A 23,863-nucleotide genomic window follows, 5' to 3' on the forward strand; every position below is an offset into this window, starting at 1 on the left:
ATGATAATATTCAACCACTCATTGCAGATTTTGCAACTAAATCTGAATTCAAGGGTTGTTTTTGTTTGCAATTAAAAATGTGATTTCTGTGTTTTAAAAGCCACCATTTTTTTAATGAAATCTCCAAAATCTTAAAAATAATTGTTTGCCTACCAAAGTGTGCATATTGTTTGAAATAGTTTTTTGCTCCAATCATTTAATATTAGACTTGTATATACTGTACACCACCTGAATACAGCGGCTAGTTACATGTGCCTTTTATTGGGATGCAATTCTAACATCATTTACTTGTCCCATCCTATTTAATAAATGCACATATACTTTTTTGTTGGTTTTAAAATGAAAAAAAAAACTACTTAATCCTGAAACTTAAACACAAGTATTCACCTATTAGACTTTATTTACACATCAGTATTTTTGATCAGTATTTGTATGCCAAATTCAGGAGTGTCTCCAAAACACAAAACAGGTAATAATCTTTGAATTATAGTTTTTCTAAGAAAGTTCCACTCCTGATTTTGGCATACAAACACTGATGCAAAATACTGATGTGTAAAAACACCCTTAAAGTTTGTGCGTTGCTTGAAATAATTTGTTGAGCCCTCTGCATTGCTCCAATTAGTAAAATATTAGATGTGTACACTCCTCCTGAGTACAGCGGCCAGTTGCATGTGCTTGCCTATGGCAAATGAGTCCACCTACATTTTTCAACCCCTTTTGATTTTATCAGGGCACATGGAATTTTTTTTTCTTCATCTTTAATAAAAAAAAAGGTTTCTTTATTTTTGGAATACCTGTTTTAATTGTCTGCTCTACAGTCATGGCCAAAAGTTTTGAGAATGACACCAAAATTATATTTTCACATGATCTGCTGGCCTCTGGTTTTTATTAGTGTTTGTCTGATGTTTATATCACATACAGAAATATAATTGCAATCATATTATGAGTACCAATAGGTTATATTGACAGTTAGAATGAGTTAATGCAGCAAGTCAATATTTGCAGTGTTGCCCCTTCTTCTTCAAGACCTCTGTAATTCTCCCTGGCATACTCTCAATCAACTTTTGGACCAAATCCTGACTGATAGCAGTCCATTCTTGCATAATCAATGCTTGCATTATGCCAGAATTTGTTGGTTTTTGTTTGTCCACCCGTCTCTTGATGATTGACCACAAGTTCTCAATGGAATTAAGATCTGGGGAGTTTCCAAGCCATGGACCCAAAATCTCTATGTTTTGTTCCATGAGCCATTTACTTATCACCTTTGCTTTATGGCAAGGTGCTCCATCATGCTGGAAAAGGCAAACTGCTCTTGGACGGTTGGGAGAAGTTGCTCTTGGAGGACATTCTGGTACCATTCTTTATTCATGGCTGCGTTTTTAGGCAAGACTGTGAGTGAGCCGATTACCTTGGCTGAGAAGCAACCCGACACATGAATGGTTTCAGGATGCTTTACAGTTGGCATGAGACAAGACTGGTGGTAGCGCTCACCTCTTCTTCTCCCAATAAGCTATTTTCCAGATGTCCCAAACAATCGAAAAGGGGATTCATCAGAGAAAATGACTTTGCCCCAGTCCTCAGCAGTCCACTCCCTGTACCTTTTGCAGAATATCAGTCGGTCCCTGATGTTTTTTCTGGAGTGAAGTGGCTTCTTTGCTGCCCTCCTTGAAACCAGCCCTTGCTCAAAGAGTCTCCGCCTCACAGTGCGTGCAGAAGCACTCACACCAGCCTGCTGCCATTCCTGAGCAAGCTCGGCACTGCTGGTAGTCCGATCCCGCAGCTGAAACAGTTTTAAGATACGGTCCTGGCACTTGCTGGTCTTTCTTGGGCGTCCTGGAGCCTTTTTGACAACAATGGAAGCTCTCTCCTTGAAGTTCTTGATGATGCGATAGATTGTTAACTGAGGTGAAATCTTTGTAGCTGCGATACTCTTCCCTGTTAGGCCATTTTTGTGCAGTGCAATGATGGCTGCACGTGTTTCTTTAGAGATAACCATGGTTAACTGAAGAGAAACAGTGATACCAAGAACCAGCCTCCTTTTAATGTGTCCAGTGATGTCATTCTTACTTAATCATGACTGATTGATCGCCAGCCCTGTCCTCATCAACACCCACACCTGTGTTAATGGATTAATCACTAAAACGATGTTAGCTGCTCCTTTTAAGGCAGGACTGCAATAATGTTGAAATGTGTTTTGGGGGTTAAAGTTCATTTTCTGGGCAAATATTGACTTTGCAAGTACAGTAATTGCTGTTAAGCTGATCACTCTTTGACATTCAGGAGTATATGCAAATTGCGATTACAAAAAATGAAGCAGTATACTTTGGAAATATTACTATTTGTCTCATTCTCAATACTTTTGCCCATGACTGTAGATACCATTCGTCCTGCGGCCATACTGCCATTGTTGCCACATATTTATTAATGGTTAATAATCTATGCATAAAAACTTTGCGACCTAGCATTTTATGTCTCATTATCTTACTTTTCATTTTGGCTTAATGTCATTATTTAAAAAAAATAAAAAACAAGAAGCTAAGGTTTTACAACTATTTAATTTGTCGCATTTAACAATCTGAGTCTCCACAACAATACTGTTGGCTGTTGCCACAAGTTTTTTCCATTTGTGTGCTTATGCAGTTACTTTTGTAATTGAGGGTTAAGCTTTTTATGTCAAAGGTGGGAGAATTTAAAATCAAAAATTGGTTAAGCTTGTTGACAAAGTTTATAAACAAGTGAAGCATTATGCTTTTCTCCTAAATGTATGTTAAACTCACACATGACACAGGCAACGGACATGGCAGGGCAATAGAAAAAACTAATATTACCGATAAGAATTTGGTTGCTGCTACTCTAACACCACTGGTAGTACTGGGAGCAAATTGTTCGGGCAGTAGTAGTGCCAAACACAAGTCATATTTGGCCTTCCTTGTAAACTGTGTCAAGAGCATTAATGAAGGAAGCGGAGGGCGTAATGGAGTGGTTTTCCATCCCTCACCTCATTCAAAGCTGGATGTATGCTCTGACAGCAACACCATGAGCTGGAATTAGCATTCTGCTCAGTCCAACTCATCTGTCGCTTTAACAGTTAATGTAGTTTAGTGTAGAGAGAAATTTCCAATCCGTCAATGATACCTGTGTAACTTCTGTCCCAATGTCCCCTAACCTACAGCATGCTGGGGACAAAGGAACATACTACACCAAAAAAGCTTCTTCCAGTTCAATATTTGAAAGACATAAACAATCTGGCTTTGTTTTTGGTAACATACTAAATACACTTGTCACAAAAAAATCAGGCATAACCCTTCAGAAATAACATGGAGAAATAGTACCTTAGATATTTGATCTCTGGTTAAAAAGGCACATAAGCTAAATGTATTAAAATATTTATTCTTTATTAATAAATTTCATAAAATGGTTAACAACCTCAGGAATTAACATGGTGAAATGTTGTCTTTGGGGTGGTAGCCGTGACACATGCTGACTTTACACCTACTGTATACCAATGCAGTTTAAACACATAATCTACCTCAATATGACTGATTGACCAAAACTAGTTCTACATAGCAGAACCTTTTTGGGTATATAGGCACTTGCGCTTTACTTTATTACCAGATAAAGTTCTGCATGAAGTAAATGATTCTCACTATTAGCCATCTTCATTATACCTCAGTCTAATTTGGTGTATATTTCTAGTTACTTACTGTATTTCTCCATATAATCATGGTATGATGTCTATATGCTACAAATGGTTACTGCCTTCACATTTTTATATTTTCTCAATGTTTTATGAAATTTATTAATAAAGAATAAATATTTTAATACAATTAGCTTATGTGCTTATTGTTAACCAGAGATCAAATATCTCAGGTAGTGTTTTTCTTTGTTTTTGGTACACATAGTGCAGGAGGAGATGGACAACTCAATTATAACAATCTGTGTTGCAGGCTCTGCAATCCAAGGTGGTAATGACAGTGTCCTTGGTAATAGCACTCTGAGCCAGGGCAAAGCTCAGTCTGGGAATCAGGTGGGGGGGAGCAAGGAGCACCGGCCGTTTCATACACATAGATACCTGTTATTGATGACGTTGAAGATGATGATTCTGTGTTGGATAAAACCTGGGAACCTTACAAGGGTGATGAGGAGTTGAGGTCATCGGAGGAAGAGGTTGCTGACATCGCTGATACACAACATGCGCTTAGTGAGATAAAAACTTCCTACATGGCCATATCAGGTTTTCCTGTGGTCAGCTCTGATGCAGGAGATGTTGGTGGAGGAAGCTCTATCTGAATGGTCTGGTTACAGTGGTGGCAAATTGTACATGTAGGCTTCTTGTTTGTGGAAACTTTTTTTTCAAGTTGCCTTAGCACCATTTTTTTCTGTTGGTCAGGCTGTTATGTTGGAAAATAAGCCAAGTACTCCCTGGCACACATCGAATAGGAACCACATCACTTTGTCAACTGTCTGGCATCACCGGTTTATGTGTTGAAAGCAAATTGACCAGCAAGTGAGCAAGATTCAAGCTGTCCTCTTTCCTCTCCTCCTGATTATCTTTCTTGTAATAAGTCTGCACCTGCAAGTCATGCCCTGTCATTATTATCAGCATCATCATCCTCAATTACTGTTCCCCATACACTTACTTTCCTACCTCCTTTGAATCATCACTTCTTAATTTGTGTACCCAAGAAACATATATCCAATTTCATGGAAATTGTACTCTCATATCTCCAAGGCCACCTGAATTGTATTGCCTTTTGTGAAAGAATTACTTGTGCTCAGACTAGAGAGAAGATATGAAGCCACCCATATTTATTGTACCAAAAAAGTCATTCTTTCAGGTTTGGATAGAATAATGCAATATTTTGTTTTAACAAAATTACTTGTATTTCATACATTAATTTTTCGATACAAAAATCTCACCTTCTTTCTGATTTTGGGTGAAATTAAATATTATTGTAACTGCATCTGGGTTGAATTTTCCTAGTAGTACCTTGTTCAGGTTTATAAGAAAGGACAAAATTGTTGAAAATTATCAAGCCAAACTTCTTTAAACCTCTTTAAACTTCATAAGTGATTTATTTTTAATTAATTGCAGTGGTAGAATGAGCATAATGGCATATTAGTAGGACATTTTATGTTCCCTAATAGATGTAGCTTTTGCACAGTAACTGGTTGCCAACCATATGTCTGACCAGGAGGACTCTTTCCACTTCCTGTAAAGTTAACACGACCTTGCACAGAGTAGGTCATAAAGAGAAAAATGATTTTAAAATTATTAAACCCAAATTATTTGAATTCTTTAAATTAAATTTTCTGTCAAAAAAGTTATGTTTTTCCTAAATACTGAGACATTTTTGAGGCTGGGGAATTGCTATATCAAAGTGAAATATGAGTTCCCCAATTGGTGAAACTTTTTCACAGTGGAAGGTTGCCGACTACATGTGTGAGCAGGTGACTACAGTGTGCTTACTGCAAGGTCAAAACTTCACAGAGTAGTCCATCCCTTTGCAGGGCAGGGCAGAAAGGGAAACATTTTCAGGATGCGACAAATTGATAAAAAATTTCTAAAACAAATTATGTGAATTTCATAAGTGCAGTTTTCTGTCACAAAATTACAATTTTACCAAAATCTAAGGTAACAAGACTGCAGGATTACATTATATTTAACATGATGGACCATACAGTTTAACTGCTGGCGCAAAAATAATTGCATCACCTTTACAGTCAAGTTCAGTAAACCCATGGATTTCTGTGTCAGCAAATTGGACCAGTGGCAAAAACTGGCCCAGTTTTCTATAGGCATACTATCATGTCCAACCCAAGTTTAATGTCAAAGAGAGTGTTCAGCATGACAGGTGGATTTTTATCACCGAAGCAAACAAGGTTATATATTACGTGTGAAAGCCCTCATCACCTATCCGATGGACAGGCGATAACGTGCTGTTTAGTGAGTGTCCTCCTGCATGGATCCGCATCGATCAGCAGATCAGAGAATTTTTAACCCTGATAGGGAGTTTTGATCCTTGTTTCAAAATAGAGTGGCAGGTTGGATTCCTGAAAGCTACTCCATTCATTCTCTATGGGGCTGCTGTAAAAAAAAACAAAGCTCAGCTCTTGGCAGCTCAATAGGGAATTAATGTAGTGGGTTAAAAGTTCTAATTGGGTTAAAAGTTCCTATTCTGATGATCGTTGTGGGTCCTAGCAGTAAGAACACCATTGATCAACAAGTTATCTCTTACGGAAAAAATGCAAAATACAGTGTAAGACATGAAGTAAATGATATGTACTTTATTAAAATATAAAGAAGTATATATAAAAAGTGACTATGCAAAAAAGTAAGATAGAAAAGGTAGACTTCCTGGTCATAGTATACCATAGTAATTACAAATATACATATAAATACATAAACAATTATTAGTAAGATGCAGGCACAAAAAACAATATATCAAGCCTTACAAGTTCATCTCACTAAATTAAAATATAATCAAAAAGTTAATTTATTTCAGTTCTTCAATTCAAAAAGTGAAACTCATATATTATATAGAGTCATTACAAACAGTGATCTATTTCAAGTATTTATTTCTGTTAATGTTGATGATTATGGCTTACAGCCAATGAAAACAAAAAAGTCATTATCTCATTAAATTAGAATAATTAACAAAAAAAAATGCAAAGGCTTCCTAAGCATTTAAAAAGGTCCCCTAGTCTGTTTCAGTAGGCTTCACAATCATGGGGAAGATTGCAGATTTGACAGATGTCCAGAAGGCAGTCATTGACACACTCCACAAGGTCCCAGAGTTCCAATTTTTATTTGGAAATCAAGGTCCCAGAGTCTGGAGGAATAGTGGTGAGGCACACAATCCGAGCTGCTTGAGGTCTAGTGTGAAGTTTCCACAATCAGTGATGGTTTGGGGAGCCATGTCATCTGCTGGTGTAGGTCCACTGTGTTTTATCAAGACCAAAGTCAGCTCAGCCGTCTACCAGGAAATGTTAAAGCACTTCATGCTTCCCTCTGCCGTCAGGCTTTTTGGAGATGAAAATGTCATTCTCCAGCAGGACTTTGCACCTGTTCGCACTGCCAAAAGTACCAATACCTGGTTTAAAAACAACAGTATCACTGTGCTTGATTGGCCAGGAAACTCACCTGACCTTTAACCAATAGACAATCTATGGGGTATTGGCAAGAGGAAGATGAGAGACACCAGACCCAACAATGCAGATGAGCTGAAGGCTGCATTGTTGGGCTTCCATAACAAGCAGCCTGGGTTTGCATAACACCTCAGCAGTGCCACAGGCTGATCACCTGCATGTCACGCCACATTGATCCAACAATTGATGCAAAAGGAGCCACGACTAAGTATTGAGTGCATTTATTGAGCATACATTTCAGTAGGCCAACATTTCGGATTTTAAAAACATTTTTAAAGCTGGTGTTATAAAGTATTCTAATTTACTGAGATAATGACTTTAGTGTTTTCATTGGCTGTAAGCAATAATCATCAACATTAACAGAAATAAACACTTGAAATAGATCACTGTATTTGTAATGACTCTATATAATATATGAGTTTCACTTTTTGTATTTAAGAACTGAAATAAATTATCTTTTTGATGATATTCTAATTTAGTGAGATGTACCTGTATATAAAGTCCAAAGTATTGAAGTTGTGCTAGAATCAGTCATGTAAGACAGTACCTATATCGGACAAACAGTAGAAAGTTATACATGTATTACCAAGGTGAAGGAATACTGAAGATTGGGCAGCCACCAACAACCTGAAGCACGTTTTGCATGTGGCTTCTTCTGGGGGTTACTGCCTAATCCCATCCCATCATATTTATAGAAGGCATCGTCTAATTGTCTAACTACAATAATTCACAATGTAGATAGGATGTACGTCACTCTGTATAAAAATATGCTGCCAGGATAGGATACAACTCTGTACACTCAGTGAAGAAAAAATCCGGCACTCTCAGAGTTGCAGAAAGAATTAGATTTATTAGTAAAGTAATCAAAAAACAGTGATGTTTCTGTGTAAAGGACCTTCTTCATACTATGAGGATATAATAAACAAACAGAAAAAATTACCATCTTACATATCCGAGTATATGTTACAGTGAAACTTAGTGAAATATACAATAGAATTTACAGTAATATATACATAATAATGGTGGATATTACCTTATATGAGGTGAAAAACAACATGTAGGAAAACTTTTAATTCTTGTAAACATGACATCAATTCTTATAAAGATGTTTGATTTGAGCAAGTTTTCCTACATGTTGTTTTTCACCTCATATAAGGTTGCCATTATTTTGTATATATTACTGTAAATTTCTTTGTATATTTCACTGTAAATTTTACTGTAACACATACTGGGATTTGTAAGATGGTTATTTTTTCTCTCTGTTTATTATATCCTTATAGTCTGAAGAAGGTCCTTTAGACTGAAACGTCACTGTTTTTGGATTGCTTTACTAATAAATGTGAATTTTTTTATGCAACTCTATGGGTGCCAGAATTTTTCTTCAATACAATATTTCACAAAGAGGACCTGGCAGAATACACCAGTCTGTGGCATATAGGCATTATGCTTCCTGCTTGAAAATATTGGCTATTAGGCATTGACATCACATTAGTACATTCTATTATGCTCATTTTCTAGCATAGTCATTTATTTCATTCTGATGTTACGATGACGTCCGAGTCCAATCCAATTTTTATGGTCAGACATAATGGAAAAAGTGGAGAAATATTTTTTTTCTCTCCAAGTCCGAAAAAAATCTGATGCCACTCTGATCAAACTTCATTCAAATTCTAATCAGATCAGATTCTAATCTAATCTGAGTCTGATCAAAATAATCGGACCGGAAAATGGTCATGTGACTCTACCCTAACACTGATTCTTGCACAACTTCAGTACCTTATTGGTCTATAAATACTTTATGTCTTTATAGATTATTTTTTGTGTCTGCATCTGACTAATTTATTTATATATGTATGTTTATAATAACTATGGTTTACTGAGATTGGGCTGCCTCTCTTTTCAGTCCCACTTTTGTGCAACATCACTTTTTACATACAGTTGACAGCAGAAGTTTACATTCACTATATAAAAAGACACATATGTATGTTTTTCTCAATATCTAACATGAAATCAAAATAAACCTTTCCTGTTTTAGGTCAGTTAGAATTACCATAATTTTTAATATTTGCAAAATGCCAGAATAATGAGATAGAGAGAAAATGTTTTAAGGAATTTTTATTATTTACTGCAAAGTCAAAAGTTTACATACACTAAGATTACTATGCCTTTAAACAGTTATGAACTCCCCATATGAGGATGTCATGTGTTTGGAAGCTTCTGATTTTTTGGCAACATCTGAGTTTATTAGAGACACACCTGTGGATGTATTTTAATGCACACCTGAAACACACTGCTTCTTTGTGTAGCATCATTTCAAAGTCTAAATAAATCAGCCAAGATATCATGAAGAGAATTGTGGACTTGCACAAGTCTGGCTCATCCTTGGGTACAATATCAAGCTACCTGAAGGTGCCTCATTCATCTGCACAAACAATTATACACAAGTACAAACAAGATGGGAATGTCCAGCCATCATACCGCTCAGGAAGGAGACAGGTTCTGTGTCCCATAAATGAATGTGCTTTGGTCCGACATTTGCATATCAACCCAAGGACAAAAGTAAAAGACCTTGTGAAGATGATGGTGGAAGCTGGTAAGATTGTGTCAATATCCACATTGAAACGAGTACTGTATCAACATGGGCTGAAAGGCCACACTGTCAGGAAGAAGCCATTGCTCCAAAAGAAACATAAAAAAACAGATAAATGTTTGCAAATGCACACAGGAAAAAAGACCTTAATTTTTGGAGACAGGTCCTGTGGTCTGATGAAACTAAAATTAAACTTTTGGGCATAATGAACATCTTTACATTTGGAGGAAAAAGGGAGAAGCTTGAAAGCCTAAGAACACCATCCCAACTGTGAAACACAGGGGTTGCAGCAGCATGTTGTGGGGTTGCTTCAGGAGGGTCTGGTGCACTTCACAAAATAGATGGCATCATGAGAAAAGAAGATTATGTGGCAATGCTGAAGGAATATCTCAAGACATCAGCCAGGAAGTTAAAGCCTGGGCAGAAATGGGTCTTCCAAAAGGACCATGACCCCAAGCATTCTGCCAAAATGGTAACCAAGTGGCTTATGGATAACAAAATCAATGTTTTGAAGTGGCCATCACAAAGCCATGATCTCAATCCTTTTTAAAGTAATGCAAGTAATAAAAATGATATAAATTTTCAAGTAATAATAATGCCTTAAAACAATCGCCCTCTCTCATTATTCTGGAATTTGGCAAATATAAAAAATTATGGTAATCCTAATTGACCTAAAATAAGAAAGGTTTATTCTCATTTAATGTCAGATATTGAGAAAAACATGCAGATGTGTCTTTTTATATAGTGTATGTAAACTTCTGGTTTCAACTGTATATCTTTTTATATTTCAAAGAAGATGATTTTTCTACTGATTGAATATGAGTCTTCTCACGTTTATACATAACGTTGACTTCATATACTATACCGTTATTTACAGTTTTTTTGCATATTCAGTACTTTTATTACATCCTAGGAGTTTTGCTATATCTTTTTAAGGTATCAATTATCTCAAATAGAGGTGATAGCATTTTTCACCTGAAAACTCAGTTAACTACAAATGCTTAATCTCTGTTTTATTTCTGAATTTATGTATAATTGCATATATAAGTATGGCAGCCCATTATCATCACAAGATGATTGCAAGCTTCTATGGTTTTGCAAGATGATGTAAGATCATACTGTTTTGGTGTGAGTTTGTTGTAATCACAGCAAAAAAAACATTATTTGAATGCAAAGTGTGAATGTACCCATATTGTGAACAAACAAGATGACTCTTTTTTTCCTGCTTCTCTTCCCATTTTTCACTAAAACATTAATTAAAAAAACTGAATCTACATTTCCAAAGTTCCTAATGCTCCCTTTTTTCTCTTTACTTTACCCCTTTAACCTTTTCTCTTTTCTTTACCCCTCTATCAAAAATGGTTGCATATGGCTAACCAACTGTTAATTCAATGGAGTTTCTTGAGTTCCATGAAACAAGAAACAACCCATCACATGAGATTAAAAGCTGCTTCCATGGATTAATTTTTCTAGTCACTGGTACATTTACTTCACATAGAATGGGGATATTTATTTTTAAAAAAGCAGCAAATTTTGGAAAATTAAGAAACTAAGTGTTGTGTTCACACAGGTGAAATTCACCCAATTTTCTTAGGTAAAATCAGCAACATATAATAGTAGCAGGAAGATGGGTGATGCAAAATACCATGCATAAGTTGTGTAAAAACTTCACACAGATTCTGTAGTTCTGATTTTCTTTGGAAATTTACAATACATATGGTGAATTAAATGACAAATCCACAGCAAAATCCTCAACTAATAAAAGTGTAATGCAGATTTTACCATTAATTTGTTGTAGATTTTTTTCTGCTGAATTTCCGTACTGAGTGAATGTACCCACAGGTTGAAGTCACTAGTCTGTATTTTACAATCCATGCTCAGACCACAATAACCAGCCCACCTTTGGTTATCCTGAAATAAATAAATAGCCCAAGGCGACCAATGGTTGGGTATGGGTATTGCAGTCCAAACATATGCAGAATAAGATGAATATGTGAACTGAGCCTCAATGAAACTGGAAAATCCACATTCATGGTGCCATGATGGTAATAAAATCCAATGTCTCATTGTTAAGAGATGGCAATTATTCAACATACAACCGTTAAAAAAATCTTTTGGCTCTTTCCTCAGGATTTCTGAAATGGTAAACTTATATTGTATACTGCTTCCAGAAGTCATAATTGCATTATATAAAACATTTCTATTACGTGATAATCAAGAAACTTTTTTAATTACTGTAACAAAAGCGTCTTTTGTATGAATGGTTTATACAGTATTACTGCAGTGATTTCTATAATTATCTTCCAGATAATTAGTTATGGTATGTTACTTTTTACAACATAGCATTTCAATTGTTTCTCTAAATTTAATTTACTTTCAGAGACTACAGCATAACATTTTCTTACATTATGTCACTATTGACGAGTTATAGATATTGATGCATAAAGATCCTTATGTCTTTGCTAGCGACACATAGAATGAAAGTGTAACTATCATCATTATCATTTTTCTTTTTTGTAGGTATCAAAAAATAAATGTATAAACATCAAATTGGTATCTTCCTCACTTTCTATGATGTAAGAGTTATTTATTTTTCTGTTAGATTATGGTCACACCAGCGTACATTCTTTCATCCGAGAGAACTGGGCCGATTGTGGTCATAACACGCTGATAAAACTCTGATCAGAGTGTGATCATAGTGTAATCCAATTCTCTCGGTTGAGAAGATGGAGAAAATAATTTCTCCATCTTCTCCATTCTGTCAGTCTGTGAAAATCGGACTGCACTCAGATCTTATCCATGTGCAGTCCAATGATTTCCACAGGCTCATTGACTTGCATGGCCGAGTGTGACCTGATAATCGGATCCAAATTGGGTGTGCAGCGACTTTTTCCTTGGACCGACTCGGTCCAAGAAAAAATCGGACATGTTCACGGCCCACATAGAATACCATTGGTCCTATGTTTTGTTGGATCATATCAGACCAAAAATATGGTCATTTGCATAAGCACGTAAAAGGAACCTCTCAGTAGAGATGAGCAGATATGTTGAGATTTGAATAAACCAAATTGTGTGGATTTTACCGTGACATTCATTTTGTAGCAAATTTATTCACAGGGAACGGAATATCCAATATTATGCCTTGGGGTCTTTATAGACCCCAGAGCATAATATTGGATATTTATTTTCATGGAGCTAAATATCAGACATTATGGCCTGGGGTCTATAGAGACGCCAGGGCATAATAAACCTAAGATTAAAAAATGAAACAAATACATATGTCACTGTTCACCTCCCCTGCTCACTGTCCTCTGTACAGTCCTCAGCTAATCTTCTTACTGTAGCTGCATGCTGCATTTTCACCCTAGGCAGTGACTTTTGGCTGCAACTAGGTCTTCTAAGACTATGCGCATATGCAGGGTTGTCCTGATCACAATCGTGGCTAGAAGTCCTGGCCTATAGTACATATTGTAGGGACACTGCTTATGTCATGATGTCACAACAATGTTGTGACCTTATCATGCACATGTAAAGAGATGTCACAGTCCAGCTGCAATTGGGCCTAGGAAAATTTCTATGCACATGCTTTTTAATTTCATTGTCACTTCACGACCTGCACAGCAACCTCATGACATGCACTATGGCTTTGCGTGGAGATGTGGAGTTCAGTGGCTGTAAGAAGATACACCAAGGAATATATGGCGGAGAGTAAGCAGCATAGGTGTTCTTTGATCAGTCCGCTATGATTAAGGAAACTGACAGCCAGCTGACTGCCAATTTTTTGAATATGCACAAAGTGAATTATAGAAATCTGCATTCAGAAGTATACAGGTTATTGTAAAATTTTCATAGAATGTAATTCCACTAGAATAAATTCTCCCATCTTTACCTTTCAGGGTGATTTTCCTAAAAGGAACCTGCCTGGATAATTTTACTCCAGAAACTAATGGTACAGCTGTATTGGTCCTAGTACAGCAACAAAAATATCTGTTTTTTAGTAATCCAATGTGCCAGTATTAAGAAATCAAGCTTTGAGTCCTACTGGAAAACTAGTCAGTAAGTGCATTGGGGATGGGTCAATACACTCTGAATGTTTCAGCATGTCTATAATGATCTTCCACGGTAATTTGTTTGTGGCTTTAAAGTTTGATTTACCAGTACTGGCAACCAAACAGAGGATGTACAGAATTCAGGCTTTGGAAAACAAAATATGTGTTTTTAATTCAGCAAGTGTGTCTTTTTTGTAGATTTCACATAGAGCTGGTAAATGTTCAAAGAAGTGACTTTATTAAGAAGAATGCATTGAGACCCAGCATTTTATGCTTATTCCTCTGCTGTACATTATGACAACAGCCTGCACAGCAAACAAAAAATAAACATGAAACAGATTAAGTAATAATAGCAAAATACACAAGGATAAGAAAATGTTCAGTGGTTATCTAGTACGTTCCTTGATTGTTGTTATGCAGTGGCCCACGCAAACTCTTCCAGATACCATATTATTTTCAGGCATCATGGTGATTGTAAGGGAGATTTCTTATGGGAAAAGACTGCTTTCCCTGGAGTTTCCATTTAACGTTCGTCTTATTGATTTCTGTAAATAATCAATAAAGACATTTTTTCATGGCCATTAAACTTGCCTAAACAAAATGTCTAGCTGTAGTCACAAATTATACAGTTTGAACATGTCATGAAGTTTGAGAACTTACATTACACAATTATTGTACACCATAGCACTTTCCACTGCTTCCACTCACATTCCAAGATTAACTCCTGCCATGAGTATTTACCTTTAATACATTATTTTACCTAAATTTATTTAAAGGTAATCTATCACCAGGTTTTTACAACCTAATCTGAGAGCACACAAAGACTTTGATTTCAGTGATGTGTCACTTACTGGGCTGCTGGCTGTAGTTTTGATAAAATCACTATCTAATCAGCTGGGGATTATCACTAGAGAACTAGTAAATCTATTGATATGCACTCTTACATATTTATAAGCTCTGTATAACCCCGCCCCCACTACTGATTGACAGCTTTCTGCTTATGCACAGTGTTTACTAAAAGATGTCAATCAGCAGTGTAGGCAGTGATTTACAGAACTCAGCAATCAGAGAGTTTATCAAAACAGGAGTAAGAAGCCCAGCAAGTGATACATGTCTGGAATTAGGATATCTGTCTGTATAGCTTGCTGCAATAATATTCGGTAGCAAAAACCTGGTGACTAGTGTTGATCAAGCACTAAAATGCTTGAGTACTCAGTACTCGAATCGAGCACATTGGACGCTCAGACATGCTCAACTCGAGTAGAGAGCATAATGGAAGTGAATGGAAAACGCAAGCATTTTTACAGAGGATGGAAAAATTCTCTCTCTCTCACTCTCTCATTTCTGAATCTCTACTTGATACTCGGCACTGCTCGCTACTCAATCGAGAACCCCAATGCTCGGTCGAGTACCGTGGGGTGCTGAGTATGCTCTGGTGACAGATTCCCTTTAGGCAAATAAAGAAAACACTGCATAATATTATAATAATGTGCAGAATGATAACTATCCTGTACTTCAACTGACTAAGGTTTATGATCTCTGCTATTTTTATGTAAAGCTTGGCTTGGTTATACTGTGTTAATGACAATTGGTGTTGATATAAATGATAGTGCTTTAGTATTTTGGTCAGTCTGTTTTTAAAACCTGCAATAGTTATTTCAATACATCTGCCCATTAAGCGGTTAGTTGTGAGTAGAAGCTCTACAAATACAAAACCATTTTCATAAGAGACATAAGAAAACAATAATGAACCCAAAAGCTATGATTTTTAGTTGAGGAAATGGAAAACTAATTTTGATAATTTTACATATACCAAATGTATCTATATCTAATTTACTTCACAATATTTCCCACTGGCTATGTTATTGTATTAAAATCATTTAGCCATTAAGCAAGTTGTAAAAACAGGTTTATTTCTTAAAAATAAATACAAAAATATAAATATAAAACATTGGCAAGATACTATTGGATGAAATGACGTTCTACTAACATATATCTTCACCAGCTGCATCACACCTACTAACATCACATGTACATTTCTGTACATTTTAAAGTACATAACTTTTCAGAGTATCAGAAAAATCATTTCCTTGTTCCGTCGGGGGAAAAAAAAAAGTTGCTGCAAATGGAAAGGCAGCCAATTACTCAATAGAAGCAATGTATTTATGAGTTTGTACGAGGAAGTAGTCTTCTTTTCAAGTTTTCAAAATGATCGTTTGACAGACAACATAGTATCCGTGGCATTCCATCCACGGTTAGTAATTAACATTAGCCATACTCTAAGGTGATAATCTACATAGAATAAAAACTGATGAAATAAATGATTGTGGTAAAAAGTTGTTTTTTTTTCTTTTTCTTTTTTAATGTGTTATTATTATTATTTTAACACTGTGCCGAGTGTGAGAAAAAAATTTTTATTTTAAAATTGTTAATATCATTTCCAAGTGCCCGCAAATTTATTCCACTGTGGAATAAAAAAAAAGGATGATGACACATTTTTCAAGTTATGAATCTTTATCACTCTCCCCGTTTCCATACATTTCAGCTAGTTTGTTGAAGCGTGGACCCCATTCTTTGAGGTATTCATAGTTTTGGTCCCCTTCTGTAGTACTAGACTCTAGAGAACTTAAAGATTCAGCTATAGAATCATTGCCTTCATATGCATATGTTGCAAGTGAATCATATGGTGGTGCAGTGGGATCATTATCATGCTCTTTTAACCTTTGGCTGATAAAATCACGAACATCTGTATTGTCTGGGACAGAGGCAGTTCTCCGAGGTAACATCAACTTTTCAGGAACGATGTCTTTACGATGTTTTTTATCCTCCATAGCACCTGGATTTCTAAGAGTGCCAATGTCAAAAGCTTGTGTATCTTCTTCTCCACCTCCTTCATCATTATAACTGACAATGTTGTCTCGGATGTCCTCTTTTGACAAGACCAGTGGCTCCTTCTTTCTTTGTCTTTTCAGGGCAGCAAAAAGTACTACAATAACTGCAAAAATAAATAATACATTAATACAGTTAGAAGATTATTCTCATGATAAGACTAGTTTCTATTAATCTTTAAAACTCAGGCTGCATGGCTATTTTTTCAGCATGTTTTAAAATTTGTGGAAAAAATGCTTCCAATAACTATAGTGAATGTCTAAGAACTGCAATATGTCTTTATAGTTAACGATGACATCTAGCAACAGATTTAATTTTGTGCTTATGTGGTTTAAAGATATGGCCACCTTTAGAAGAACTTTTCTTCCTTATCCACTGTTTTACAGTGGACAAAAATTAATTATCAGTCTGCAATGTACATTACACCAAAGAATATATCAAAACTAAAGAATTAAATTTTATTTATTGAAACACAATTGCAAAAATTATTTTAGCAAAAAAAAAACATGCATTTAATTAAAGGAAGATGATCCTGAAAGTGGTCATATCCCTTAAGTCCTTTTCTCCCATCTCTGTCATTGTTTTAGGCAATATTTTTAATACTCAATAGTTTCTTAACCTTATCATCTCCCAACACCTTTACAATAGGTCCTTGACTGTAAAGAGGATAAAGGTCCCTATACACATTAGTCTAACTTTGGTTGAACCCATCAATAGCTACGAGTTTTCCAATGGTCTAATGCGTATGGGGTCGCTGACCGACTGATGGTCAGCGGAGATGTCAATCGCATATGTACGATTTCGTACTGCCGATCGTATTGTTCTCCCTGAGATTAACCCATGGCCGACATGTAAGCCTGTATCTTTCTCTTAGAGAACATGAGTGCTCGGCTGAACAAGCGCTCCTGTATGTGGGAGAGATGTCTCAGATATCTGTCGGCCAAATAATCGTCCAAAGCATTATTAAACAGGCAGCTATCTAATGTGTATGGCTAGCTTTAGGCAATCAGGAAACACCACAGATTGCCACTGAAAATTGTATTTATTAGGAAAATAAATTTAAAGAATAATTAATCTGACACTATCTTCATATTCTTTATTTTACCATATATAACTTTCTGCAGGGCACTTAACCATAATATTATAAAAATACTAGAACAGTGATAGGAGAATTTGTACACACTGTGCAAGCATATCCAATTTTTAATATATAAACAAATACATTTAATCAAATTTGCAATGACATTTATATAAAACATAGGTTTTAAAAATGATAGAAAAAATATTGTTTGCAGAAATTCTTTTCAATAGGTTATAGAATTTAACCTAAAATAAACTCATGGCTTGACAAAACACAGAAATCAAATAACTTTTCTCTGGTGCCAAACATTTTTAATTGGTAAAATAGAAAATGGGTTAAAATAAAAATATCCAGAAATTAAATGTCAGTTACTTTGGAAGAAGTAATTTGCATAAAAATCTAACATACACAAATAATGACCTGCGGAAGTCGCACTTATCTTTATAGAACATGTCCAGAAAATTATTCACTGAAACACACACTGGGTAGACGTACAAAGTGTCATTTAGTGGGACTGTCAATTTCATATTTGCTTGGTGTCACTTTATTCTTTTTTATAATCTGAAAAAATAAATGTGCTATTTTCCTAAATAATTTTGAATTAAAAAATACATAAATGCAAAGGGGAAAAGTCTCCAGAATTGCAATTTCATTTATTGGCCTTCTGTGCCTTTAGATAAGCAAGCATATAATTGTAGAAACTAATTACAAAATATGAATATTGCTGATTCTTTTTTACTAAATTAAATATCTATATTTTTTCTCTATAAATATGTTTGCCTGGAAAGATGTTCATAGTTGAATACTCAAACATACCATAAAATTATTGTTTGATGATTAAAGTACCTAACCTCAGGCACTATTGTGCTATAATTTGGTAGACAGCTTTTAATGGTTAAAGGAAGAAAAGTGAATATTAAATCCAAAAATGTATTAAAAAATAAATAAAGAGAAACAAAAATACAAAAATAAAGTAAATATACTGAAACAAAGTCACAACATGAATTATATAAAAATTAATAGTTACATACTTATAGCAGCTGAATGGGTATTCTTATAGGGTTTTACCATTTTCCAGACTGTACAAGATAAGGGTAAACATGAATTGCTCCCAGCATCTATTGTTAATGAATGATGAGTAGAGATGAGTGAATCTTTAGAAATTCAAATTTGTCAACTTCAACAAATTTTCTCCAAAAATTTGATTTGCAGTGAATGAATTCACAGGAATTTCAGTATTGGAGAGCTTGCAATTGCTCATAAAATAAACGTGGAGGAAAACAGAGTGGAGCCTGATGATCATAAAAGCTTACACTCTACAGGAAACAGTGAGAGTAGCCACTGACCAGAGCTTACACTCTACGGGAGAAAATACCCAACTGACCATAAGAGCTTAAACTCTAAAAGGAGAGAGAAATGACCCCACTAACCATAAGAGTTTACACTCTACAGGAGAAAGGACCCAACTGACCATAAGAGCTTGCACTCTACAAGAGAAAGGACCCAACTGACCATAAGAGCTTACATTCTACAGGAGAAAGGACCCAACTGACCTTTAGAGCTTACACTCTACAGAAGTAACTCACCCAGTGACTCTCGAGATGGAAAATGATTCTACCATAGAAACTGTGCTCCTTTTGGAACCACTTATCTGTGATGGCCATGGGACTGACCATCACTGAACAAGGTATGATAATCTGCAACATGTCATAGTTGCAGGGCATTAGGGGAGCCACTAATGTTTTCATTAGTGTGAAACTGTGAATTTCAGAAATGTTGACTCAAACTCGATCCTCCGCAAATTGATCTGCTTATCTCTAATAGTGAAATAACCAGGTTTGAGTATAAGGATTGATATATTTACATTGGAAATTAGTCATTTATAGGGTTTTATATTTAATCCGTTAAGGCTGTGTGCCCACGATGCGCTTTTTAAGTGTTTCCGCAGCGGCAATTCCGCTACAGAAACGCTTAAAAACCACTTGGTAGAAGGTCTGCCATGTTCCCCAATGATAATCCGCATGTGCTGTGCACATGCTGCGGAAATTTCGGCTGCGGATTATTATTACGGAAAAAAATGCAGCACTACCAATTATTTTGCAGAAGCGCTGCATTTTCGCCGCCATTGACTTGCATTGGAACGCATGTAATCCGCATCACTGGATCTGTAGATGCATATTACATGCGTTTCAATGTGCGGATGGTACCCAGGTCTGGAGAAGAGGAGACTCTGCTCCAGACCCGGGTACCATAGTACCTGTAAAAAAAGAATAAAATAAACATTTTACTTACCTTCTGATGGCCTCCGGTGTCTTTGTCCTGGCTTGCTGGCAGATCGCGGTGGACTCAAGGACCTGTCATGACGTCATTTAGTCATGTGATGGGTCACGTGGCCGCTGACGTCGGCAGGTCTTTTCAGTGTACCGCGAGCTGCCGGCGAGCCGAGATGCATCGAATAAACACTCCGGGGGCCATCAGAAGGTAAGTATAATATTTATTTTTTATTTTTTAACATTCTTTCGGTCACACTATATAAATCCATGCCATTTGCATGGATTTATATAGCGTGACCAAGTTGTCAAGCACTTTCCAAGTGATGCTAAAATCTCTAGGAAAGCGCTTGTCAACCCGCATGCAGAAATGCATGTGAAGAACGCTTCACATCCGCTTGTCCCTGGCAGGAAAAATGCATGTACAATCTGCATGCGTTTTTTCTGCCAGAGAGATGCAGATATGCTCAGAAAAAAATCCTGATCATTTCTGCATCGTGGGCACATAGCCTTACAGACTTTAATTAGTTTGACACCAAATGTGTACCTACTACCAGGATGCCATTATCAGTACTATTGGAAAAACTGTCAGCCCTCAGAAAAATCCCTAATTTTCTAAATGTAACTATCATAGGCACTAATTATGTTATGTAAGCGATCCCACTCTTCACTGTTCTTATTAAAAGAGCTCTGTCCTGAGCATTTATATTACTGATTTATGTTTTTTATGCTGTTCAACATACAGGAGAAATTATGCAATAACTATTTTCTGTAGGATGCATTCAATTGGGAGTTCCCTAGTAATTCAGGGACTGTGGTCCCCTTTATTGTCCTCAGTTTGGTGTTTTGAAGTTCAATAACTTTTTTAGAGACTGTTTCAATTGCAAAAATACCAAATTCACATTGTTTTAGGCTTTTCTACTTTTGCACAATAAAACTATTCTTTTTTAGAAAATAATTTGTTTCTGTGCTTCTGCATTAAAAGACCCATAACATATATTTTATTTTCAACAGAGTGCATAATGGCTTATTTGAGTTTTGATTGGTACCATTTTAATGTATATCTTTTTCCATCACTTTTCATTCCCACAATGTTTATTTCATAGGTTAAATTATAGATTCACTTTTATGTATTAGTGGTTGCAAAAGCGACAATATACATTATGTGTAGGTTTATTTTTTATTTATTTATGAAAATGAACTTTTGTTTATCTTTTTAAAAAAGTTGATTGTTTATAAATACATTTTTAAATAATTTTTCCAAAACCTTTTTCGAACTTTTTACTGTTGACCCTCTAGGGCATATAAATGCCCAATCTCCTTACTGCTGATATACTGTAATACTCTTGTAGCGCGGTATATTACGCCTCTCAGTGAAAAGCGTTGAAGCTATTTCAAGTTGATCATTCTGGAAAAGAAAGATTTTAAATAGCCTAATAATGAGGTTATTGAGCCAAATTACAGATTTACCAATGTGTAGAGTTTGGTATTCCTTAACTCTTTATGCTGCATTGATACTAGAACATACTCATTTGGAGGACTGATGCTGGCAGTGAACGAGTCAGCACCTCTCATCTTTTTCAATCTCCTGCACTAGGCTTATCCCCAGAGTTAGTGAGCCTGTCACTGCCAGCATCTGTACTCCAGATGATTATGTTGTTATATCAGTGTAGCTAAGGACAGGGAAAAAAAATGGAAAAGCATGTGTTTTGGTAGCCACTTATACGCAATTTTTCTTAACTGGAAATAAGATAAATACCTTAATAAAGTAATTTGACAAGTTCATAACTTTCTATGCTGGACTCATTTATATGAAAAATAGTTTATTTACTCTTTAAAGTAAAGACTCATTTGTAATTTTCAATGTAAAAAGTTTAGACGTTTGATGTTGTACCAGAAGAGATTTTGGTTTACAATGGAGGTTAGGTAATGAATAGTGTTGAGCGAGCACTAAAATGCTCGGGTGCTCGAAGCTCGGGCCGAGCTCACAGTGATACTCGGGTGCTCGACCCGAGCAACGAGCCCAATGTTAGTCTATGGGAGACTCGAGCATTTTTGCGGTGGCACCCCCGGCAGTCTTTTAAAAGCCTAACAAGAGCCCAAAACGATAGTGACAGTGCTCAAATGACATGGGGACAGCATGGGGATTGCCCCAGGAAGCATTTCTGACCCCCAGGTCACTGCTGTCAACAACGTGGTCAGAGGTATTAAGCCACTTTTACAGGCTCACAATAAAACGAAAGTGAAACTTTTTTCCTGTGAAATATGTTAAGGAACATCCTTTCCAGGGAAAAGACTTGTGTATAAGTTAAAATAAATGACCAAAAACAAAAATACTCCTCCACACCTTCGGCTATGTTCACAAGTAGCATTTTTTATGCGTTTTTGCACTTTTGTATTGCTTTCAACTATGACAAATGCATTCACCGGGAAATGTCATTTTAACATTTTACAACCTTATCTGGCCATGTGCTGTGTGACACATGCATAAAGTGCTGAAAAGACATGGGAACAGCATGGGGAAGACCCCTTGAAGCATCTCTGACTCCCAGGTCACTGTCTAAAAGTGTGCCCATCATAAGTGATCCTTGCCGCATCAGAAGATGCAGACTTGCAACTATCCCCATGCAAGTTCTAGTTCCAGGGCAGTGTTCAATTGTACCTCCCCCATTCCTTGCTATACAAGCGAAAGTATGCAGCCTGCCACCCACCCACCCCCAGGCTGCAATACCATACTGCTTGCTTGCTTGAACATGAAATTGGGCCTTTTAGGCATGTGGAGGCGGAATCTGGCCACCACGTCATGGCTGTGTTGGCGGCCTGGAATCCATACTCAGTCCCCAGCCGCCTGGCGGCCGGGTGTCCATACTCAGTCCCCAGCCTCCCCGCGGCCGAGTGTCCACACGGTCCCCAGCCGCCTGGGGGCAGTCGGGTGTCCATAAACGGTCCCCAGCCACCCCCATTTCTCCTTGGAACATCCCCCCACACATTTTTCTTAGCCCGGCCTGCTTTAGGCAGCATTGGACGAGCCCACCAGAGAACCAGACTCCTCCGGTGGGCCCTGACTTCTCCATCGGTGGAGTTGAGAGTGCCAAGGCGAGGAGCATGATGATGATGACAGAAGTAAGCATCTGCTATGTTTTCTTTTAATGCAAGTGTAAGTGTGCAGCCTGCCACCCACCCACCCCCAGACTGCAATTCATACTGCTAGCTTGCACTTGAAATGGGGCCTTTTAGTTTAGAGGAGGCCGAAGCTGGCCACTACCTCATGGCTGCTTCGGCAGCGAGGTATCCATACTCAGTCCCCAGCCGCCCCTATTTGTCCTGGTGTGCCTTATACATAAGATTAAGCGCGTATACCAAAACATTACCTGTGCCCTCCCCAGTGCATTTAGTGGGAAGGAGAGCCTATTCCGCTGTAGTGTGTGCATGCCAAACCCCTGTTCATGGTACATGCGAAGATGCCTCCCACCTTGCACCTGTCATTGCAGAATTGCAACTATCCCCATTCAAGTCCTGGTCCCAGGGCAGTGTTCAATTGTACCTCTCCCATTCCTTGCAATGCAAGCGCAAGTATGCAGCCTGCCACCCACCCACCCACAGGCTGCAATACCATACTGCTTGCTTGCTTGCACTTTAAATTGGGCCTTTTAGGCATGTGGAGGCGGAATCTGGCCACCACGCCATGGCTGTGTCGGCGGCCTGGTATCCATACTCAGTCCCCAGCCGCCTGGTGGCCGGGTGTCTCCGCTTGCTCCCCAGCCTCCAGGGGGTGGCCAGGTGTCCATACTCGGTCCCCAGCCACCCCTATTTGTACCGGTAACCTTTCCCACAC

The 23,863-nt window shown here is 37.1% G+C and overlaps 1 protein-coding gene across 2 annotated transcripts in view; it reads right to left on the reverse strand.

Moving 5' to 3' along the window:
• Positions 1-15,679: 15,679 nt before the first annotated feature.
• LOC141265485 (cadherin-10-like) overlaps positions 15,680-23,863 on the reverse strand; it is an 847,801-nt gene continuing 839,617 nt past the window's right edge. For both annotated transcript variants that reach the window (XM_073678636.1, XM_073678635.1), the window contains one exon: positions 15,680-16,783. In XM_073678636.1, the coding sequence (XP_073534737.1) occupies positions 16,293-16,783 (491 nt within the window). In that variant the 3' untranslated portion in view covers positions 15,680-16,292. The remainder of the gene's footprint in view (positions 16,784-23,863) is intronic.

Source organism: Phyllobates terribilis, unplaced genomic scaffold (assembly GCF_046119375.1).
Source record: "Phyllobates terribilis strain yellow unplaced genomic scaffold, ASM4611937v1 Scaffold_4__5_contigs__length_816908805, whole genome shotgun sequence".
NCBI classification, from domain to species: domain Eukaryota; kingdom Metazoa; phylum Chordata; class Amphibia; order Anura; family Dendrobatidae; genus Phyllobates; species Phyllobates terribilis.